Source organism: Heliconius melpomene, chromosome 3, assembly GCF_056956725.1.
Source record: "Heliconius melpomene rosina isolate 202511_hmr_F chromosome 3, ASM5695672v1, whole genome shotgun sequence".
In the NCBI taxonomy this organism is placed as follows: domain Eukaryota; kingdom Metazoa; phylum Arthropoda; class Insecta; order Lepidoptera; family Nymphalidae; genus Heliconius; species Heliconius melpomene.
The window spans coordinates 3,366,773-3,388,975 of record NC_140391.1 but is presented as its reverse complement, the minus strand read 5'-3'; the positions used below and the strand labels follow the sequence as shown (position 1 = coordinate 3,388,975).

General features: G+C 32.3%; 2 protein-coding genes across 2 annotated transcripts in view; one reads left to right on the top strand and one right to left on the bottom strand.

Annotated features, from left to right (window-relative positions):
- LOC146539880 (tektin-B1) overlaps positions 1 to 22,203 on the top strand; it is a 187,523-nt gene that overhangs the window by 92,741 nt on the left and 72,579 nt on the right. The gene's annotated exons all lie outside the window — the stretch shown is intronic.
- The window catches only part of LOC146539883 (angiotensin-converting enzyme-like), a 79,921-nt gene that overhangs the window by 15,757 nt on the left and 41,961 nt on the right, over positions 1 to 22,203 (bottom strand). The window contains exon 2 of the mRNA XM_085208034.1: positions 695 to 896. Coding sequence (XP_085064160.1) covers positions 695 to 892 — 198 coding nt within the window. The 5' untranslated portion in view covers positions 893 to 896. The remainder of the gene's footprint in view (positions 1 to 694; positions 897 to 22,203) is intronic.

The window sequence follows — 22,203 nt, the reverse complement described above, 5'->3', positions numbered from 1 at the left end:
CCCGCACATAAGAAAGTTGGCAAAAGAAGCCTGGGAACCCAATGTTAAGGCACTACGTACCCATCAATTTAACGAATTAAAATAAATACATATAACATATTTCTTTTTTCACTTTAATTAAAAAGCAATAAGTTACTTTGAAACTGAAACCTATTGTAAATACTGCAGTGTGCACCATATTTATCTAGGCGTTAGCAATGATTAAAGAAACTTCAACGCCTCGCGCTGTCTTATTGACTACAGCTAGTAATTAAAAGAACAATGCGACAGACTGCGGTACTGTTATATATATTGTACGTACATACATATTATTTTATAACCAAAAATGTGTTTAATATGAAAATTTATTTATATACTAATTAGCGCTAATTAAAAGAAATATAATTCTATAATAATCAAAGTCATTTATAATTACACTAAATTACTCTTTAAAATTTTTCAAGATTTTTAATTTGTCTTATGAGAGAGGGAACCTAGTTTGAACACATTCGTTTCGTACTTTCCTCTCAATTTTTGAGACATGTGGCGAATGGCGGAACTCAGCGCCGCGCCTTGTCAGTTTACCAGAGCGATAAATGACAATAATTAATTTCCCCGAGTAGTAATAGAACTCAAAACCGTGCGTTTATCGACCCCATAGGCATATTTGTATTTTTCCTATATTAGTGATTGTTAGTTTTGTACATATATTTACCTTTGTAGACAATCCTGAAGTGCTACCTAACAATTCTTCCCATGAGGCTGTCGCTCGCTTGTCGCACTGGTCCTGGTACTCCAGCTCTACGAGATCCAATAATGAGACGAGCCATCGTCTATCGTCGTCGTCGCTTGAAGTGCCGCTTGATAGGAGGGCGTAGAAGCAAACGCAGAGGAGAGGGACGCTCGGCCTCATTGTACTGTAGAGAAAGATAGATATGAGTTTATTATAGTACTTATCTTCTTTTAATTTTGAAATTTAGGAAACTATATTTATTTCGAGGCCGTCGTGGCGCAGCGGCACAAGGGTGTGACTGTAACACGACGGTTGTTGGTTCGATCCCCACTCGAGGAAGTGAAATATTTATTTACGTTTATATTTCCATTTCTTCGTTCTGGTGTCGAAGTAAAGCGCGGCGTTGAGTTCTGCCACTCAACACGCAATGCCTCCAGAATTCGGCAGAAAGTGGGTAACGGAGTGTCTTAACACTAGGTTCCCCCTGCTTACCCATCCTGTGTGCGGGATACAGCGTGAAGCTGATTTATTTATTTATATTATATTGCCAACGATATAGAAATGCCTAGCTCCAGCTATAGCCTGACAAACGTATCTATCTACTGTAAGATATTACTATGTTCTCCACATATATTTTTTTTTAAATAATCTAATCGAATTTCGACTTAAAAATAATTAGTTAAAAGTAAATTAAATAAATAGATGATCAAATGAATGAACAAATGCGACTTACTATAAACATTTTGTACACATATCGCGTCGATATCAAAAAGGACAGAGAAAATATCAATAATAAACGTTGAATTTAATAAATATTTTTCATGTGAACGGCTAACGAGACTATTCTGCGATTTTAATCTAAATAAAAAAATAGCACCAGGAATACATTTCTAATTATAGTAACAATGTAACCTTATATATTCAGCCGTATTTTCTATTAAATATTATTTACAATACATCCAATAATAAATAACGATTCGTTCCCTTTAATATCTTACTAAAGAAAACAAAAGATCCAAAATAATTTACATAAATTAGATATAACCCTCAATTATTATTAGAAGCTGTATTCAAGTTGATTTTTTCATTCAAAACCAAGCAATTATCTTTGTAATAATGACAAAAGGGATTACTAATGAAAGGGCTTCAAAATATTGGCCCTCCTACAATCTTATTCCCTTTAGAGGGGTCACGATAAAAAGAAAATTAAAGAGCAGGCATTCGTAAAACAATTGTTGCCTTTGTCCCTGAGGAGATGAAACATCTTTAAACAACCTTTTTTGTTAAAAAAAAATGTAAACGAAAGGATTAGGATTAGAGATTAGGATTTTTGAATTTTCCACTTTTTGATCTTCGCATTGTTCGTATTTGATTTTAATGTTTAAAACTTAATATGTGTTTGAAATTTATTTTTCTTTTTTAAGGTTTATGATTCATCTCACCATGGCAGAGATGGCACCGTAGGCAGAGAGTGTTAAGACACTGTTCTCTACTTTCCGCCAGAATTCGTACATAAACTTACCTATAATATATAGAAGATGTTTAAGATTTTTCTGTTTATTTGATTTTCATTTCTTTATTATTAAAATTTTATAGCTTAGCATATTCTAGCTTAGCTATGCATTAGCATAGCTTACTAATTATAAAAATAATTAGTATGATTTCAACATTATACCAATGCGAAAAACAAATTTCGTCCAAAAACTCAGTACCTATTGCAGTAATTTAAGTTATTTATAGGCATTTTTTGTATATGAAATGTTTAATTATAATAATTAAGCAGCTTTATAGGATACGAGAACACGCATTTATTCCACCCATAACCCTGGATTAAAGTTAAATTACGTATCGTATATCTTGTTTATATGTTTAAAAAGGTAAACGCGTTTTTTTTCACGAATTTATATTTTTCATTACAAATTTGGCATGAAGAGAATTACAATACAAAAAAAGGAGAAAATCTAAAATGTGAAAAATTTTAAGTATTTCATAGAAAAAAAATAATTAAAAACTTATATTATTTGTGGTTTATTTCATACATAATTTTTAACAAAAACAAAAACCGACTTCTAACAACGAACTAAAAAGTGAAAAATAATTATATAAAGATTTTATAATTTTGAAGTCGGTGCCAAGTAAAACAAACAGGCTTAGTAATTAGATATTGTAGTAAAGGTGTTGTAGCATTAGTTTGACACCGACTTCAAAATTATAAAATCTTTATATAATTATTTTTCACTTTTTAGTTCGTTGTTAGAAGTCGGTTTTTGTTTTTGTTAAAAATTAATTTATTTTACGATTTTTAGTGATGGGTAGATCTTAAAATGATGCTTCTTGAACGAGTGGTGATGGTGGTGGTGATGGTGGTGGTAGTGGTTGTCAACGAGTGGTTGTGATTGTTCTATGTAAAACTTCATTTAATTAGCTATTATTTTTGTGCAAAGTTACATTTTGGTATATTGACAAGAACAAACATAAAAAGTATTCGGGTGAATTCGGAATCTCCCTTTTTTGAAGTTGGTTGAAAATGAGAACATCCTCTTTTTTGAGATTGGTTGAAAAGAAATGCAACGATCAGGAATCTCACTTCTGACATCAATTTAAAAAGTTTTTGCTTGTAACTATTACAGTATAATTAATTTTTGACCAAAAAAAAACAAACTTTCTCAATTTTCTCCGGATTCCATAATCGAAACCTAACCAAACTTTCACCAAATTATCCTTAAAGTGTATCCTTTCAAATAAAAAAAGAATCATCAAAATCGGTTGGCGCGATATTGAGTTATTCGGCTATTAGTCGCGCACATGCATAATGCAAATTTAAGACTTATGTGATTTTCTCATGGATACCATTGTCAGACATGGACCAAAAAAAAATGGGACCATTCGGGAAGCTATACCTTTCAAATAAAAAAAAAATATCAAAATCGGTCCACCCAGTTAAAAGTTATGAGGTAACAAACATATAAAAAAAAAAAAATAAATAAATAAAATAATACAGTCGAATTGATAACCTCCTTTTCTTACAGAAGTCGGTTAAAAATGAGTATATGCGTAAACTTAAGTTTGTATATTAAATTTTTATAGGTTGTATTTCTTGATCTACAATCCTGAAATTGGTACAGACTCGGTGGGTGAGTCCGACTCGCACTAAACCGGTATTTTTCATATATTTTCGTTATGACAAAAGAGAAATATGCACTGTGGATAAGAATATTCAAATTTTAAAAATCTTTTAGTTATATGCTCTTTGTTTACGACCGACGTTCATCAACATGATATTCGTTAAAAATATTCCTTTCCTCGAATCTAGAGCTTTTTGATAGTTTTTTGTATTCATTTAAAATTGTTGACTTAAATGTATGTCAATGAAACGTAAATAGTCAATCAACTTTTATTATATATTTTCAGTTTTTTTGATATTACGTAACATAAAAAAATTACTGAAATCTATATGATACGAATTTTATTTTTTAAAGGAAAATACTACTATCAGAATGTCACACCCAACACGTTTGACATTATGGGATTTTCGCATACCACTTAACCTAATGTTCAATACATGTCTCGTAAATATGCAAAAAACTATAGAAAATATTTTTATAGCTATATATATATATATATATTAAAATGCAAAATAAGGTATTACCACATCACTTTCAATTATTGTTAAATCAACTTGCATCCTAGTTATACGTAAAACTCACTGTTCACACTAGCTTTTAGTCAACAGTTTAGATGTATAAACTACAAAAGGTTAACTGCATTTGCATGTCTCCAGGCGCTGGTAACAGTTACTTTACAAGTTTAGAATTGCAACAACCACCAGGGTGTGTACCAAAACCATTCTGATAGATAAAGTTTTCAACTAAGCGTCGAAAACTGGTTCAAACTTTTGGGACTACTTAATCATAGTGCTTGCGATAATTGTACTAGAGATCTAATAGGGTGGTAGTCCAGGATTGGTAGTCTTCATTCTGAAGACGAAGAATACTCTTTAAAAATTTAATGCTAAATAAAAAAATGGGGGAAACAAAGAAGTAATGAATTAAGCAACTAATCAGCTCCACGCTCTATCCTCCACACAGCAGGGTAGGCAGAGAGAAGTTTTTGTTGTTTAAGACACTTCCGTTATCCACTTTCCGCCGAATTCTGGAGGCTTTGCTTGTTGAGTGACTTGACTCAACGCCTCGTTATCAGAACGTTTCATTTCCTCGAGTGGAAATCAAACCCACGACTTATCGCGTTTACCATTGCACGCTTGTGCCCCTGCACCACGACTGGCCTGGTATTTTATATTTATTTTTATAATTATAATATTATGGAGCGCGGCAAAAAAGTTAAACGATCGTAAATAGCGGCCAAAATTAATTGAAGTCATCCAACATGGAGGGAAGAAGAAGAAGCGATTAAAATTAACAAAAGACGTTATAAATTACTCTTACAAGAAAAGTTCTAATGACCGCAATAATTATGACAAAAGCTAATAAGACTACCACAATCTCGAAGCAGATGGAAATGGCTATAAAAAACAAATGCTGGATAATTAATTACTACGGAGTATTTTTTATATAACATATATATAGCTTGAAGCCAGTCGTGGCGCAGGGGTGAGACTGTTAAAGCTACGGTTGTGAGCTCGATTCCCACTACCAGGAATGAAATATATTTTTTTCATTCTTCGCTCTCTTCACAAACGTTTTAAAAAAACTTATGTACAAAACGAGAAAGTTAGAAATGTTCATTTTATATTATGCTAATTCGCTTATAGATATATATAAAGAATAAGAAGATGTTTTAGGCTAAAATAGTGTTAGATCAAAGAAGTTGGAAAGTAGGGAAATGGGTGAGTACCTGTGGTCAATTCAAGCGAGCTAAACGGGTCACCAGAATGCTTTGGCATCTGATGGTATTCACATTCTATTCAGATAAAAGTGCTCGAATAAATGAAGATGAACTCTAAAGAAATCCATAAATTCATAGATAATTCTTGTATTGATATAAATGTAGTAGGCTCTATAAAATACCCTTGAGTTATTGATGAATTGAAGGCTCTTTCAATAGTTTTCTTTTCAAAAAAAAAATGATCTATATATTAATAGAAGAATTTTTGTAATTCTGAAATTAATTACTATTTATTACTTATCTATTAATTAACTTTGAATTTCTCCCAATTGTAACTTTAACCTTAGGTTGTCGGTAAAATTTTTATCGCAAAGTCGAAGTTATGACGATTATGATGATTGTGAACAACTTTACATAGTTTAAATCATTTAAATTAAACCTTAATGCGAAATGATATTCTTACCATTCGCCACAATTCATATTTTCTGACCAAGACACGACGTAGAGTTCCGCCACTTAACATGGAGTGTCTCGAATTCAGGTGGAAAGTGAAAAACGGAGAGTGTCTCTCTGCCTATGATTGCTATATATGTGGTTTCAAGCACGAAGTGAAAAAAATATATATTAATAATTTTATTATTTTAATAATTTCAAGTCATCCAGTACAAAATATTTTCAAAACAAATCCCTGAAAAAAAATAAATGGACTTCAGTAAAACCGGCATAAACTTATCAAGATTCACCAAATATCTGTAAATACGAGAAAATCTTTATAAATCCGTCGGTGTTTTACGAAAATAAATTATTTATTAATATTCCGAGCACCGCGGGCTACCTGCTTCAATTTTATTCCGATGAAAAGATTTTTTTTGACGAATTTACCGTAAACGAGGTTTGGAATCGTTATAATTTTTTTTTACTCTCGTTCATAATGCGCAACCTCGTTTAAAATGAATATCTTTATTAACATTACACTTAAAGAGAAAAAGAAAAGAATACATTAGGCAGTTTTATATAATACATAGATTTAAAAAAAAATCAGTATCACGCTGTGTCCCGCACAAAGCAGGTTAGGGTTAGGTAACTAATATTTTGTTACTCATTTTTCGCCACATTCTGTAGGCATTGCGTGTTTAGTGACAGAACTAAACGCCGCACTTTGAAAAATTGCGAAAAGTGAAATTTTATAGTATAGGTATTTCATAAAAAAAATAATCGCAAGCTTATATTTGTAGTTCATTTCATATAAAATGAGTGCATATGCCCGCAAACTTAAGTTTGTCAAGTTTTATAACAACTTACCGTCGACCTATCATTCTGAAATTGATACGCAAGCCTCGACAGACGAGCCAAGCTCGCACCTAACCGTTTTTTTTCAATAATTTAGAGGAAAATTCCAAAATTTATCATTTTATTTCATTTTCTTGCTCCATTACGTTATCATTGTAGAAATTTTCATATTTTTTTTCATAATTTCACAACCATAACGAATACGTTACATCAGTCAAGTAAAAACGCCAGTGCGGAGGTAATATACGCCAAGACGCGTGCAATAAATAAACTCGAGCCGCGCCGCACAGCCGCCACGGAAATGCGACCTTGCAGTGAATGGACCGACGTAACTTTTTGTCCAAAAAATCTCTACAATATATGTAGGTAGTTATGTAAAAAGAGAAAATACAAACAAAATGAAATATGTGGTTTTTAATAAATGAGGTTTGTTAATGGGACTTAGGTTTTAATATTAGTTTTTTTCAGTTTCACGCTGTATTCCAGTAGAGGGATACACAGAGGGAGTTTAGTGTTAAGACACTCTGCAACCTACTTTTCTCTGAATTCAGAAGGCGTTGTGTGTTGAATGGCGGAATTTCACGCCGCGCTTTGCCTTGACACTAGTGTAAAAAATGAAAATATTTAATATTTCATTTTCTGGAGTGGGAATCGAACCTAAACAATATGTTGCGTGTACAGCCGCTCGCTTGTGCCACTAAGCCACAAATATCTCATATTATATTACCATTCTATTTTACAATTATTGCCATAAAATCTTATTTAACATGTTATAACATAATAGACAAATGTAAAGCTTAAAGTCAAAGCTTTATCTATATATCTTGTAACGGAAGTCCAAAAGGGTTTTCGATCATAAATAGAATGTATGATATAATCTAACAAAGCGAAGGGATCAAATGATAGATACACTGTGACAGTACATTTGAAGAGAACGACAAAATTTATAACAAGCCTATATTCATGCCTCCATACCTATATTATAAATTCGAAAGTAACTCTGTCTGTCTGTCTGTCTGTCTGTGTGTCTTTTACGCAATCAGAGCCAAACCGCTAATTTAATTGTGATAAAATACTCATATAGAAATACTTGAGAGTCTCGGGATGAACATAGGATACTTTTTTTTTCTCATATTTGTAATATTTTCGATATATATCAATATATTAAAATATTTATTAATTTGACATGCAATTTATTCCGCCATGTCAATATGCGGCCGTTGCTAAGCAACGATTTGCAAAGTTTGTTGTTAGAAAACTATTGAACTCTCTATTGAAAACTGAAAATAATTTCATAAATATATTTAATAAATATTCGTATAGTTCAAGCGGGCGTAGCCGCGTTCGGGTCCACTAGTAATCTATAAATATGTAGATTTTGTATTTACCCTTCCAATGCAGAGGGTTGAACTAAAACGAAGGGTGGAACAAATTATAATTGAATAATGTTTGATTTGGACGATTTAGGTAGATAAATAAAGAAATTGCGATGGTTATTAGGTAATTCCCGATCACTGAATTATTTTGACTTTGCTTTTCTGGCGAGGTAGAGCGGCGTTCTCGAAATGTTTCAAATTAAATTGGAAAGTGGAGAACGGTGTGTTTCGACACTGGCTATTTTTTCTGTTCTGTTATGAGAAAAAATAGAAAGACTATAAAAAATAACACTTATAAAAAAATTATCGCACTAATTGTAATACAAAATCAGAATCAGATTAGTACTACTTTGTTTTAATATCTTAATTAAAATATAACCATTACCAAAACAAACTAAATAATTAACAATAATACATGAACAAAAGAAATCAATTAACTACCTAGATATTTACCAAAACGAATTTTAATTACAATTCCTTGCTTTGTACTAACCAACCGAGTTATTTCTCCAGATTGATATGTCGGGCACAGGTAAGGTTCAAAGTAAATTGCTTACATACGAGTATATGAGTATAGTAAAACGTTTAAGACGAAGAAGCTAGAGTGAAAGTTAATTAAATATGTTTTAGTTATTAATAATGAACTTAGATTCTTTATGAGTCGTTCCTGCTAATCTCAGGAACTACTGATACGATTTTTTTTTTTGTGTTTAACAGTGCATTAATCGGGGAAGGTTTCGATAACCCCAGGTACCTTCCTTCCACTATTAATTAAGTGATGCTAGTCTATAATAAGTAAGTTTTATGAACAGAAAAAATAACTACTAATAACTTTTATATTTAACAAAATAAAATATCTGCAAATATGTAAACTTTTTATTAATATATCGAATGCTTTCCGCTTTTACTACCACGCTTCATTGACTTTTACTACCATAATTACTACTCTTTAACTCTTATTATTAAAATTACTGTTTGTAGCAATATGGAAAATATATGTACTTCAGTTACTGAAAGCATTTCGAAAAATTTATATGAAACAATTATACAGCTTTATAAAAATATTAAAAAAATAATAATTAAGCTCTGTCGCGATGCAGGGACACAAGTATGCGACTGTAAACCCGATGTATGTGGGTTCGATTCTCACTCGGGAAAATGGAATATTTAATATTTTCCTTTCCACGCTCTGGCATTGAGGAAAAACAGGCGTTGAATTCCGCGTTGAACTCAACACGCGGAAAACGGGGAACGGAATTGTCTTTAGAGGAACGGAGTGTCTTAACACTACCGTGACCTCCCTTTATAGGTTAGGATAGGTTCCTTCTACCTATCTAGCTATATGCGGGGGGAAAAAATAATACACTGTATTTGTAAGAGGAATTTTATTGCATAATATTCTATATACTTAAGGAACAAACTTCACATAAATGTTTTATTGATGATAAGAAACTATTTAACTTTCGCTCATTATAGCAAAGTTAAGCGTAACTTATAAAATATTTCTTTACTAAAAAATGTGAGGCCAGTCACGGCGCAGGAGCACAAGAGTGTGGCCGTATATTCGACTGGTCGTGGGTTCGATTCTTATTCCAGGAAATTTTCTTATTCGCGGAAAATAAGGAACGGAGTGTCTTACACTAGGTTTCCTATCCCTACCCCGCTGTGTGCGGGAAACAGCGTGAAGCAGATATTTAAAAAAATAAATGTAAGAAAATCTCAACAATACAAAGCATAAAATCCATGACCATAACTTCTTAATACAGCTCTTACGAAGCTGAAATGAGCCATACTATTTTTGTATGGAAATACTAAAGTTCGTCATACATCGTCATATGTGAGACGTTTATGGCGCATAACTTATTACTGTATACCATATCTACCGAGTCTTCCGAGTCTACCGTCGCCACCGATATTGCTAGGAAATGCGTATCTATTATCCACGATATTATCTCGGCGTGATCTCATTTTCACAGCGACATTTATACGGCAGATGGTTTCTATCGCTTTAACAGGTTTTGATATCAAGTGGTATTACAGTTTTTATTGTTTGTTAATATGTATTTTCATTTTCTTTCTGGCGGAAAATGGGCAATGGAATGTTTTATACTAGGTTCCCTCTACGTACCCTAGCTTCTTTTCTTTTCTTCGCTCTGGTACCTACGAAGACAAAGCGCGTCGTTGAGTTCCGCCACTCAACACGCAATGCCTCAAAAATTCGGCGTTGAGTGAGGAAGGCAGTGTCAGAACACTAGGTACCCTTTGCGTACCCTGTTCAGGGAAAGCCTAACTAATATCCAGGATATTATCTCGGCGGGATTTCATTTTCACGGCGACATTTATACGGCAGATGCTTTCTATCGCTTTAACAGGTTTTCATATCAAGTCATGTTATTTTTTGTTTTTTAATATTTTTATTTTCTTCGCTCTGATACCTACCAAGGCAAAGTGCGGCGTTGAATTCCGCCACTCAAAACGCAATTATGCAAAAATTCAGCGGAGTGTTACCACACTAGGTACCCTTTGCGTACCTTGCACATATAATGGGAAATTCAGCATGAAACTAAAGAAAAAAGAAATATATCGTTTTTATAAGACAATTTATTGATTTGCAAACTGCACGTACCGTTCAGTTGTAAATTTTAACGTACATAATTCGTATACTATAAATAAACCCGAGTTACACTGGAAACCAGCAATGGTTGGAATTCATGTTTAAAGTTTAGCGGAAACAGCGCCCGAGAGGAATATACTTGAAGTAAGCAAAAATATTTTGCTTCCTTTTTGTGTCATTGCTTCAAAAGTTTTATAAATTTGTTGAAATTATGTTTCTATTTTTACGTATTTACAGACTTATGTGATTTTTTCATAGATACCATTGTCAGACATGGACCAAAAAAATGGGATCACATGGGTAGCTTCACCTTTGAAATAAAAAAAAAATATCAAATCGGTTCACCCACTCAAAAGTTATGAGACATAAAAAAATAGTCTCGAAATAACTCGAAATAGTCGAATTGATAACCTCCTTTTCTTACAGAACTCGGTTAACCTTTAAGTATGGACGTCGGGTCTGACAGACCAGACAGTTCTACGAATTCTACAAATCGGCCACTTCTCGGTGACCTCCGCCACGGAGTCTCTCAGTACCTTTAGTGTTAATGACAAAATGAATGTAGATAGCAGTGGTTGTGTCTCTGGGTTCAAAACACGTGAGTATTTAACTTTCTAAACGGGGCCTGGGTCTGTCAGACCCGACGTCCATGTTTCCCATACATGAATGATTTCAAAACGCCATATATTTTTATAATATTACAAAATATACTTTAATATTTTAATTGTATTATTTGTATTCAAATGTTTTTATTGTTTTATATCATATATTATTTGGCATTGTTTGTTATATATTTTAGTAATATAAATATTATTTACCTAAAAAAGATTCAATTTTTTTAGTTTTTATGATAAAATGGAAAAAAATTATCGACCTAGCACGTCAGGGACAAAAATATCGGTACTTTATAATCAACATCAAACAAAAGAATTGGACGACGACATTTTATAAAGAAAATAGCACTTTATCAAATAAAAAGACGCGTTTCGTATACTAAACTACTCTAAGAATTGAGAATGACTTTGACTCGCGTTTCGCGATCTGATCTATCATTTATTGAACATGAAGCTAAAAAAATAGTTTGGGATCTTGAAAAACATGTACACTTTGCCCCCAAAAGATATATAGAAACACAACACATACTTATGTTGACTGCAATCGTCCTGTTAGCCTACAATGTTGAATGCCATTGTGTATCGATGTTCAATAATACCTTATCTTGAGGTGTTGTCAAAATTTTTATTTTATACCATAAGATGTTATTTCTTTATTTTTTTTTAATTATTAGACTTTATATTTTGTTAAAAAAATATTTATTTTATTATCTGTCTTTTTTTTATAGTATTATTTTCTTAAGAGTCATCCCATGTGGCCAAAGACTGAAATTGTGACTTTAAGTTACTTAAATCGTTGTGATGCGTAAAGTTTAATAAAAAATGATTTTATTTATATTGATTTTGTTTGATTAGAGGCTATTCATGTAAACTAAAACATAAAATTGTCTTCTTCCTTTAAAAAACAGACGGAATATGACCATTAAATACACTGGTCTGACAGACCCGACGTCCATATGTGTGTTATAAAAAAACCACGTCCATAGTTAAAGGTTAATGCACATACAACGAATAAAAGAAATAATAATAAAACTTTCATATGAAATATATGCAAACGTGATATTATTGTTTCAAGCAAATTCTTATATTGTCTGTAAGAATTTGCATTTCCTTTGGTAAGCAAAGGATTACCAGCGTTCACAATTCACATTTAATATACCTTTTACATCCAGAAACTTATACTACGGCAGTTAGGCCATTCCGCAATTTACAACGGAGAGGCAGTGTTTCTGGGTTGGTACGATATGGGTACCTTTAAAAAGCTCATCTACCTTCACCTTAAAGGCCGGCAATGGACCTGTAGCTTCTCTGATGTTACACGAGGTCGTGGGCGATGGAGTTCACTTACCACCAGGTGACTCCTGCCTTGTCATGTCCTTTCCATAAAGAATCCATTTCTCGCGCTCATAATTAATGCAAATTTAAGACTTATGGGACCACAAGGGAACCAGCTTTCGAAGATTCACCCAGTCAAAACTTCTGAGGTAACAAACATAAAAACACATCCACGACGTCTGCGATCCGACTATAGTCGGGTGCTAAAAATTCCACAACATTCCTCGTCATTTTATGGTGATTCATTTACAATTACTGCGAGTCGGTTATGGAACGCCCTGCCCTTGATTGTTAGGAATTCAAAAACGTTCCTTACCTTTAAAAAACGCTTAAAAAAACACTTTCTAGCCCTCTAAACCTTTTTAACCGTACTTACTTAATATAAATGTAATTTATTATTATTATTATTTATTTTATTTTCATTTTATTTATTTTTTCCCTTGTTTCTATACTAAGTATGTATCCATATGTTAACATAATTTATAAGTGTATATGTATGTATGTATGTAAGTATGTATGTATTTATTTATGTATATATGTATCTATCTTTGTGAAGGTTTATTTATTTATTTATTTATTTATATAGTTCTTTGTAGTTGTTGTTTGTTATATCTATTCACACCCTACTCACTATTTACTTATTTTTTTTGCGATTTCCAACGCCTCAAGGTTACCTGGAAGAAATCGCTATTTCAGCGATAAGGTCCGCCTATTGTACCATATTCTTTTTCTTGTATTCTACTATTCCTTTTTTGGGTGTACAATAAAGAGTTTTTATTATTATTATTAAAACACAGTCGAATTGATAACCACCTTACGGAAGTCGATCATGATCTTTAGAGCATATAGGAATTATTTATATGTTTTCTTACACCTTTTTATTACTAAAGCTATCGATATTCACTTAAACTATTCATATTCACTTAAACTTCCATTTAAACTATCACAATTGCTTCCGGACACGGTAAACAAATGTTACGATCATTTTTATGATTCTAGAAATAACTTATTACATTTTACAACTCCGGACGGTCGGGCAAAGGAACTTGTAGGTCGTAGAGATTTACTGAAAACGATATTTTACTATGGATATAAAAGTAAAAATTGAATTAATTTATTACTGAAACATAGTAAAGGACTAGATCGTTATTTCTGTGTCAGTAATTTTGTTTAACGGGGTCGTTTTTGTGTTTATTGATTAAGTATAATTTGCTGTATGTTGTTGAAAGTTAAAAATAAATATATATAAGCAAATTCAGGTTTTTTTTCTAGTTATAAATAAATTTTGAGAAATAATATTTTATGTCTAAAAATATAGTTCAAGTAAATATAATTTACTAGCGGCCCGCCCGCGGCTTCGCCTGCGTGAATTACGTTATTATTAATGTCTGTCTCCATGAGTACCTACGTCCTATAAGTGACGTCCGTGCAAAATTTGAGATTAATAGCATTTGTAGTAACAAAGTTTCATACAAACTTTCAACCCTCTAAACAACCCCTTAGAAGTCGAATATTGCAAATTCCCGTCTTAGCGAGCACCTACGTCCTATAAGTAACTCCTATGCAAAATTTGAGATTCCTAGCACTTGCAGTTTCTGAGATTTCGTGATGAGTGAGTGACCTTTCGATTTTATATATATATATGTCGGAGTTGGGTGGATTTCCCTCGCACATAGTTTTGAGTACCCGATCTACTGTGGGCTTCTGTGGATAATGTTGGCACGAGTAAACATAATTTGTGATATTACGAATTAATTACAACACCGTAACCAATTCACAAGAAAACAGCTATCGCTATCCCAGTAGGTAGATACACAGCACGGAACGCGGGACAGTTTCAGTGTCGTCTGCACCGGCCGACCGCCAAACACAAAGTGAGTCGATGTCCGTCGGCCACGCTTCGACTCGCCCCTTCCATACCAATGCATAACACTAACTCTGTAAAGCGCCAACAGATGGCGCTGGCGTTCCGGAACCACCTCAGTACTACAAATTCCGACATATAGATAAACACTCAGTCACTGTCATTCAGTTTTCTATTCACCGCACCAACGGAAATTGCGTAAATCTCTGCCAAATCAACAGTTTCTCTCATGTCAAGAGTCTTGTAAATTTTATTAAACCTTTTTATTTTTTTTAACTAGTGTACGACTCACGGTTTCACCTGCGAGATCGATTTAATTTTTTTAATTTAATTTCCCTGTTTACAGTTGGACCGAAATAAAATATGTTATTTGCATTCTAAAGTGAGACCTTTAAATCTTATTTTATCTTTGATATTGTCGTTATTTTGTTTAAATCTTCCTCTAGAATCATTCTATACATTAGTAAAAGTACGTAAAGAACTAATACATAAGTTCACAATCAAGTAATAAAATAAATAATACATAAAGAAAAAACTTTGAACATTCTTCTTTGAAAATCTTCAACTTTTCTGTTCATATATTTTAAGCCACCCAAACATAATAGCGATATACCGCAGCAAAACCAACAAGCACTAAACTTAATATTGTCTCATATTTTCTTAAAAGCAGAACCAATTTCAAGATAAAACAATTTTAAAGTCTATTTACATTATGTATTCTAAGCACAAATAAAAATTATCTTCAGGACATGATATTCTTATGTAATCAAATTTAGTGTAGATATATTCTTTTTCAATTCTATTTTGCACCTAAAACACATAATGTCCCAAATTCGAAAGGTAAAAAAATTCGAAAGGAAAGGAAAGGTGTAAAGGTAGGTCTCAACACTAGGCTCTCTGAATGAAGTGAAGCTAGAAAAATATCTAAGTAGGTTTTTTTCTAAAGCTAATTTTCAGCATAATAATTAAAACGTTTAACTTCCTTTTCCCTATTGTTAACTCGATTATTTAATTTTATCTTCTTTCAACATAAAAGGAAATAAGGCAACATAATTTATTAACTACTAACTAGATATTGGATAGGCCAATACTATATTTATTAAATAATATTCCTTTATTTTTATGAAACAACGTGTAAATGATAAGAATAAACCAACAAGTGTTAATTAAAAATTAACTAGTAAACTATTTCAACACTTCCACAAGGAAAATATGAATTATGATAAAAATTATTACCTACAAAAATAGTTCCAGATATTATTATACCACTTTGTCCCAATAATATTGGAATAAAATATAGAATACGAATTGTAGTTAACTAACTCAAAAGTTATTTTCAATAACGTAGTTGTACTCGGTTAACTTATTTCAGTTTGGCGTACAACTTATCTCACTTCTATACAATAGAAGTACCCACAAGTTTTCGTTATTGCTTTTTATTTATAGGTTACTTGTAGCAGATAACTTGATTATGAAAATATTCAACTCTATAAGAAGGCACTTTAAAATGAAAATAACTATACTTAAGTAGGTATATGTTTTAAATGTAAATTCATTTCTTCTTTATCATATGTATTTTATGCTCGTATAAAGTGCCCACACGCGTGGTTCATATAAACTAATAGTGGAAGCCCGTAATTTTATTTAAGTACGTGAATTATTAAAAAGAAATATATCGATACATCTCCTAAGAAGTCTCCATGCAAAATTTCAGTTTTCTATGGCGCGATGTCAATATGATAATAGGTATCAGTCAGATCTCTCCATACTACACACCTTCACTCTTCTCAAAACATCACTAAAGGTTTAAGCAAACTATTAATTTCGAAGTTTGTCAAAATGTAATAGTGCAAACTGCATTTAAATCGGTTAAGTCGTTTCTGTGATAAACGCATAGACAGGCAGAGAATTTTTTTAAAAATCATTATTTTCGGTTCTATTACATTCATTTTAGAGATAGAGATTAATAAAAAATTATAACTAAAATATTAGAACAAAGCCTCTACCATAATTCCAATCGATTATTCAAATAAAATGACTCTTCCGACTTCAGTCATTTATCAAATGCAAATTATTTGCGCGAGTATTAAATAAATATAGGTTTCCAATATTTTGATGATGAATGTTCTTGCAATGCCGTATCAATATCTCATCATGTTACATTATATCCGTTAGTCGCTTTGATTGCTAAAGTGAGGACTGTTTAGATGTGGTGCTATAGTGGAGTGGTAAGAGTTTAATAGAAACAGAGTATCCTTACACTAGATTCCCAGGTTCCAGATTTTCCAGGTTCTGTTTAATCTGTTATGTGCGAGATAGTTAGAGTGCGTGGACCTAAGAAAATAGAAAACCAGATAAGTGCGGGTCGGAAAAATTTTAGGAATTTTAGTTATTTGTACGTCAAATAGGAAAAGGAAGTATAATTTAAGTATGCGGACATATGCACTCATTTTGTATGCAATGAACTACAAATATAAGTTTGTAATGATTTTTTTTCTATGAAATACCTAAAAGTTTTGATTTATCGCAATTCATCTGTCTATTCCGTTTCCTAAAGCTATTTTGTTAACAGGTTGGCAATTCACAAAGAACGGAATATACGAGTAAGACGTTGCTTCGCACCAAATTTCAAGATTCTGAGTTCACGGAAAGTCTCTGTAGGTTTATAAACAGCTGTATCTTATGATTGAGTTTCCTTAGAAGTTTATTTTTTTACAGCTCCAAGGGACAGTCGACGTGAGTATTTCATATAACCTTCAGTTGATATTTTAACGCGTTCCTGAGAAAAAGGATCTTGACAAAAGGACGGACGGATGGACAGCAAGGTGATCTTATAAGGGTTCCGTTTTCCCTTTCGAGGTACAGAACCCTAAAACCCAGAAGGTATAATTATTATTTATTAAAGATATTAGTGCAGACATAAGAAGCAAAGTATTTTATTAACATTTATTTTCTAAAAAAACTCTCTAATACATTTAATATATAAGTTACAAGAAAGTTCATGAAAATATTTATTTAAGCAAACTAAATAACAAAGAAAGTAAACGGGAACACAAAGCGGCGAGCAGTGGCTTTCATCCATTGAATTAAATCAAGATACTTTTTCATTTAAATAGAAAGGACGATGTTTGAAATAAAAAGCGGTAGTGCTTCTGGTGTATTAAATCTTTCGATGATAGGATGTAGGTATGTACATTTTTTATAGTTTCACGCTATAACACGCACACAGCAGGGCGTGCAGAGGCAACCTAATGTTAAGACACTCCGTTGTCCACTTTCCGCCAAATTCTGGAGGCATTGGAGGAGACACCAGAGCGAAGAAATTGTGAAATATAAATTTAAATAAATATTTCCTTTCCTCGAGTGGGGGATCGAACCCAGAACCAGTCGATTTTGCAGCTCACTTCGTGACCCTGCGCTATGACTGGGCTCATAAGGTATTATAAAGTGAAATTCAAATAATGCAGTCAAAGATATCCCATGAATAGGAAATACCAAAACTACTTATAATTCTAGTCCTCTTCATAAAGCCATCGTGTTAAGAGGTTGGCAATTGACACAAGTGCCAAGTGCTCTAGGGCCGCTAGATTGTAAATCGTATTAACAAATGTTTAGTATTATCGCTAGGGACTAAATAATCTGTAATAGATTACTAGAGGAATTTTACCCTAGAGTGTAATTTGCTTAACGATGTCTCAGAAGACTTTTATTTGTATTAAATTTCAAATATAAACAAGGTTTTAAGAGCTGCTTTTTGCTGTAAAGGATAAAATTAAAATTCTATGTAATTTTCTTACTTTAAATAGAAGCATTTTCTTTCTTTTTTAAATAGTATAATAATAATTAAAGATAAGTACTTAATTAAGCTTTGATTAAAATATATTAATAAAATGAAAAAGCACGAAGCTGACTAAATGTACCATACATTTAGTCAGCTTCATGCTTTTTCCCGTAGGAGCCTAGTTAACAGTAGGCTAGTCACTACGTTCTTCACTTTCCGCGGAATTTTCAAGTCATAGACTGAGTGGCGAAACTTAACGCCGCGTCGATCATTCAAGTATACTTTTAAGCTATGCTGATACTCATAAATGCCAATTTGTAAAAAAAAATAACAGCATTTAGTACTAAATCACGGATATTGAGTTCATGTCGCTGCCAAAAACAATAAAAAAATTCTGAATTTAATTGCCCTATTGTACTCGCGAATAGAAAAACTTCAACCGTCTATTTCAATGGACGGGAAGTGCAAAGGCTGAAATTGTGCGGAAGTTTTCATTGAGTAAGTACATTTTTTTGAAATTTTTACCGCTTGAAATGCAATTTACATTTAGAGCTTAGGTAAATGAAGTTTGCAAAAATGCTGAAAATAGGTGAGTTAAAAGAACATAATGTTAAACGAAAGTTTTCAATAAAAACCAAGTCAAAATGAACTTTTGGAGGACACTGCCACGTGGCACAGTTGTTTGGTTGTATAACTTCTTTAACATAATAGTCGTACGTAAATCTCCCCGAGGGTAACGTTTGTTCATACGAAATATCTTTAAAATAAGCGGAAAGTGGAGAACGGAGCAATGCATCACTTCATCTCATAGCAATAAGCCTATAATATAATAAAAAGCCAAATAGCATAGCCCAGCCCAAATAGCCTATAATAATAAATATACCTCGCTAAAAGCGTAAAAACCATTTAAACAACAAACAGCAAACAATTTAAGATGCATTATTGAGAAAAATCTCATATCCGCAAACCAGAGATCAGATAAATCGCAGCAAAAAATGGGTGAATACCAATCGTCGAACTCATTTCCGTTCTCTTTTGTAACTTCTAGGAGTGAATGGAGTTTTCATAGCGCTGTGACATAGAATAACGCTTAGAAGCAAAGAGAGAAGTGGTTTTAAGTTTTTTAGTTCCGTTTTTATAGTTTTATTTCAAACTTTTCAATACAATATGTTTTTGTTATAGTTTATTTGGTTATTTGCTGTTGTAAATAAAAAATAGTAGCAAATAAAATAAATCACGCATTGTACAGGATGGAGAAAAAATAGTGATAAGACACTCCAAGATAATACAAATAAATTTAACATATCGTAGGATAAAATCAAAAACAAATCTAGGTACACTTAAAGATAAAATATCAAACAAGGATAGCGTTATTTTATATTAAAATTGCTTTTAAATTAAACAAAAATATAAGCTTAGATCGTTGGCAAAGATTATGTTAAAAATATTATCTAAGGATGAGAGGTTTATGTAACATATCACCATAAAACTAAACCACAAAACCCAACACGCTGAATCGACTATAAAAATAACATTTGTATGAACCTTTTCTATTTTAATAGCAAATACGTTTTGGAGAACAATATTAGGATGACGTAAACAAAAGGGGGAGTGTGTTGTAATTCTCCGTTTTACTATCGAATAAATTCTTTTTGTTGACTTCGTCACTGGCTTTATAGGGCGATTGGTATGGTGCCAACTTTAAGAATAGGGGAGAAATATTTTTTTACTAAATTTGACAAGTATTCGGTATTCATATAATTCGGTATTCAGGGTCAAGGTTATATAGTTGTAATACTTCCGCTATGATTACTTTTGACAAAGGACAACTACATAAGAAAATGTGAATTCGTCACCTTACGGCAAGTTTTGTGTTTGATTATCATTATTTTCATAACAAAATATTTTTGGGACAGCGTATGGCCGCGAGCGTGGCGGTTGTTAAATTCGATTCTTTTTAGGGGACCCAATTACTTACTTTTCGCTCCGTCGACCACTCTATACGCAATATTTCAAAAATTAAAAGAACGTTCGTAACACTAGGTTCCCTCTATCCACCCTCCATTTCCGAACTGAAAAATATATATTTAATATCACGAGGACAGCATGCTGTACGAACAATTGATGCACCACTTAATTTGATACGTTAATAACTAGTGATAGTCTTAAGCAAGACTGATTACAATCAAAAGCAATTAAAATTAATTTGTTATAGTTCGTTCTATTAATTGTGGTTTCAAGCATGTAGTTTTGATAGAAATCTTAAAACGTTTATTCATCAAATACGTCTTCGTTATACATTTGAGCGATGATTTTTGTTTCAATTCTAAGGAGTTTAACCGAAAATAAATTTTAAAGGCTGTTTTTTTTTTCAAAATATTTTTGTTATCACAGTTTGGCTATACGAAGCACTGCTGTCATCCATCACCCAGTGCCCAACTGTCTTAAATGGTAGGAAAGCATTACTAGGCCCTATAGACATACTTTCACAGATAGATTCTAAAAAGTTTTCTAAAAATAAGTATCAGTTCATTAATACAAAGTTAATTGATATTCAATAGTTAAACATGTTAGTAAATATAAATTAAAATAAAACTTGACACAGATTGTAGTGACATCAGTTTAAATAACGATTCCACTAATGAATGAGGTCGGACGTCAAATTAACAGCGGCGTTCTGTTTTCAAGCGTTATCGCGTCCGCGCTGATCCCAGGGTCATCTAATACATTTTACTCCTATGTCTATATAGACATTGAATTGTGGGATTGTTTCTAAGAATCCCAATCAATGCACTATCAAAATACATTAAACATTCTCAAAATAGATGCAGTCGTTGTATTAGTTTGAGGATGTTTGAATTTGATTTAAAGTTTTGAATTTTGAAATAGGTACTCGAAGATCTGATCTCGTTTATTATGGAAGTTTTTTTATACCTTTAAGCTGTATCCCGCATATAGCAGGGTAAGAGGACATATCATCATGACGTCTTAATTATGATGCGTGACCTTGATGACAATTATTACTATTTTTGTTGTTTCGATTGTGAAATATTTTTAGTTAACCACAGCACCTCTCAAACTGAAACTCTTAAATTTCTTAGTGCTCCTCTATACTCCTCAAGAATGATTTAGAAGACTGCATTGTTAAATAAAAGTAAAAATTTTAAAATGCATTTAATTTGATCATATAAATTTTATAGAAATACTTTAAGTTAACATTTCTAGCAAAGAATTTTATTGTAAAATCTATGTGACAGTTTAAAGTCTTCCATTTGAATACTTTTGATTCTATAAAAATCAATGTGACATATTCACAGGAAAGTAGAAAATCTTCTTTCATGTTTAGTTGAAGATTGAGTACAGAAACAATTGCAGAAAAGAATTTGTGTCGTTCAAAGGAGAAGGGATTTTCATGTCACGTGTAATAAACATATTCATTATTTATGGATAATTTAATTTCAAAATACAAGAACTTTGTACAATTCTGCAATCAATCAAATGTATAAATAGGATAGAGATTTAACACTAGATTCTCTCCATCTGACTTCGTTAGGACTAGCTGCCAGCAGATAAAATTAGGCGAATAAATATATAGATAACATATTTTAATGGGAACGGAGTATCTTAACACTAGGTTCCCAGGTTAACTTTTCCTACCCTTCTACGGCGGAATATAGCAAGAGGTAAATACCTACAATAAGTTAATCATTATGATTTGCCCTATCTTACATCTAAATATGTAATTGGTACAATTAGAATTCTTCATACACAT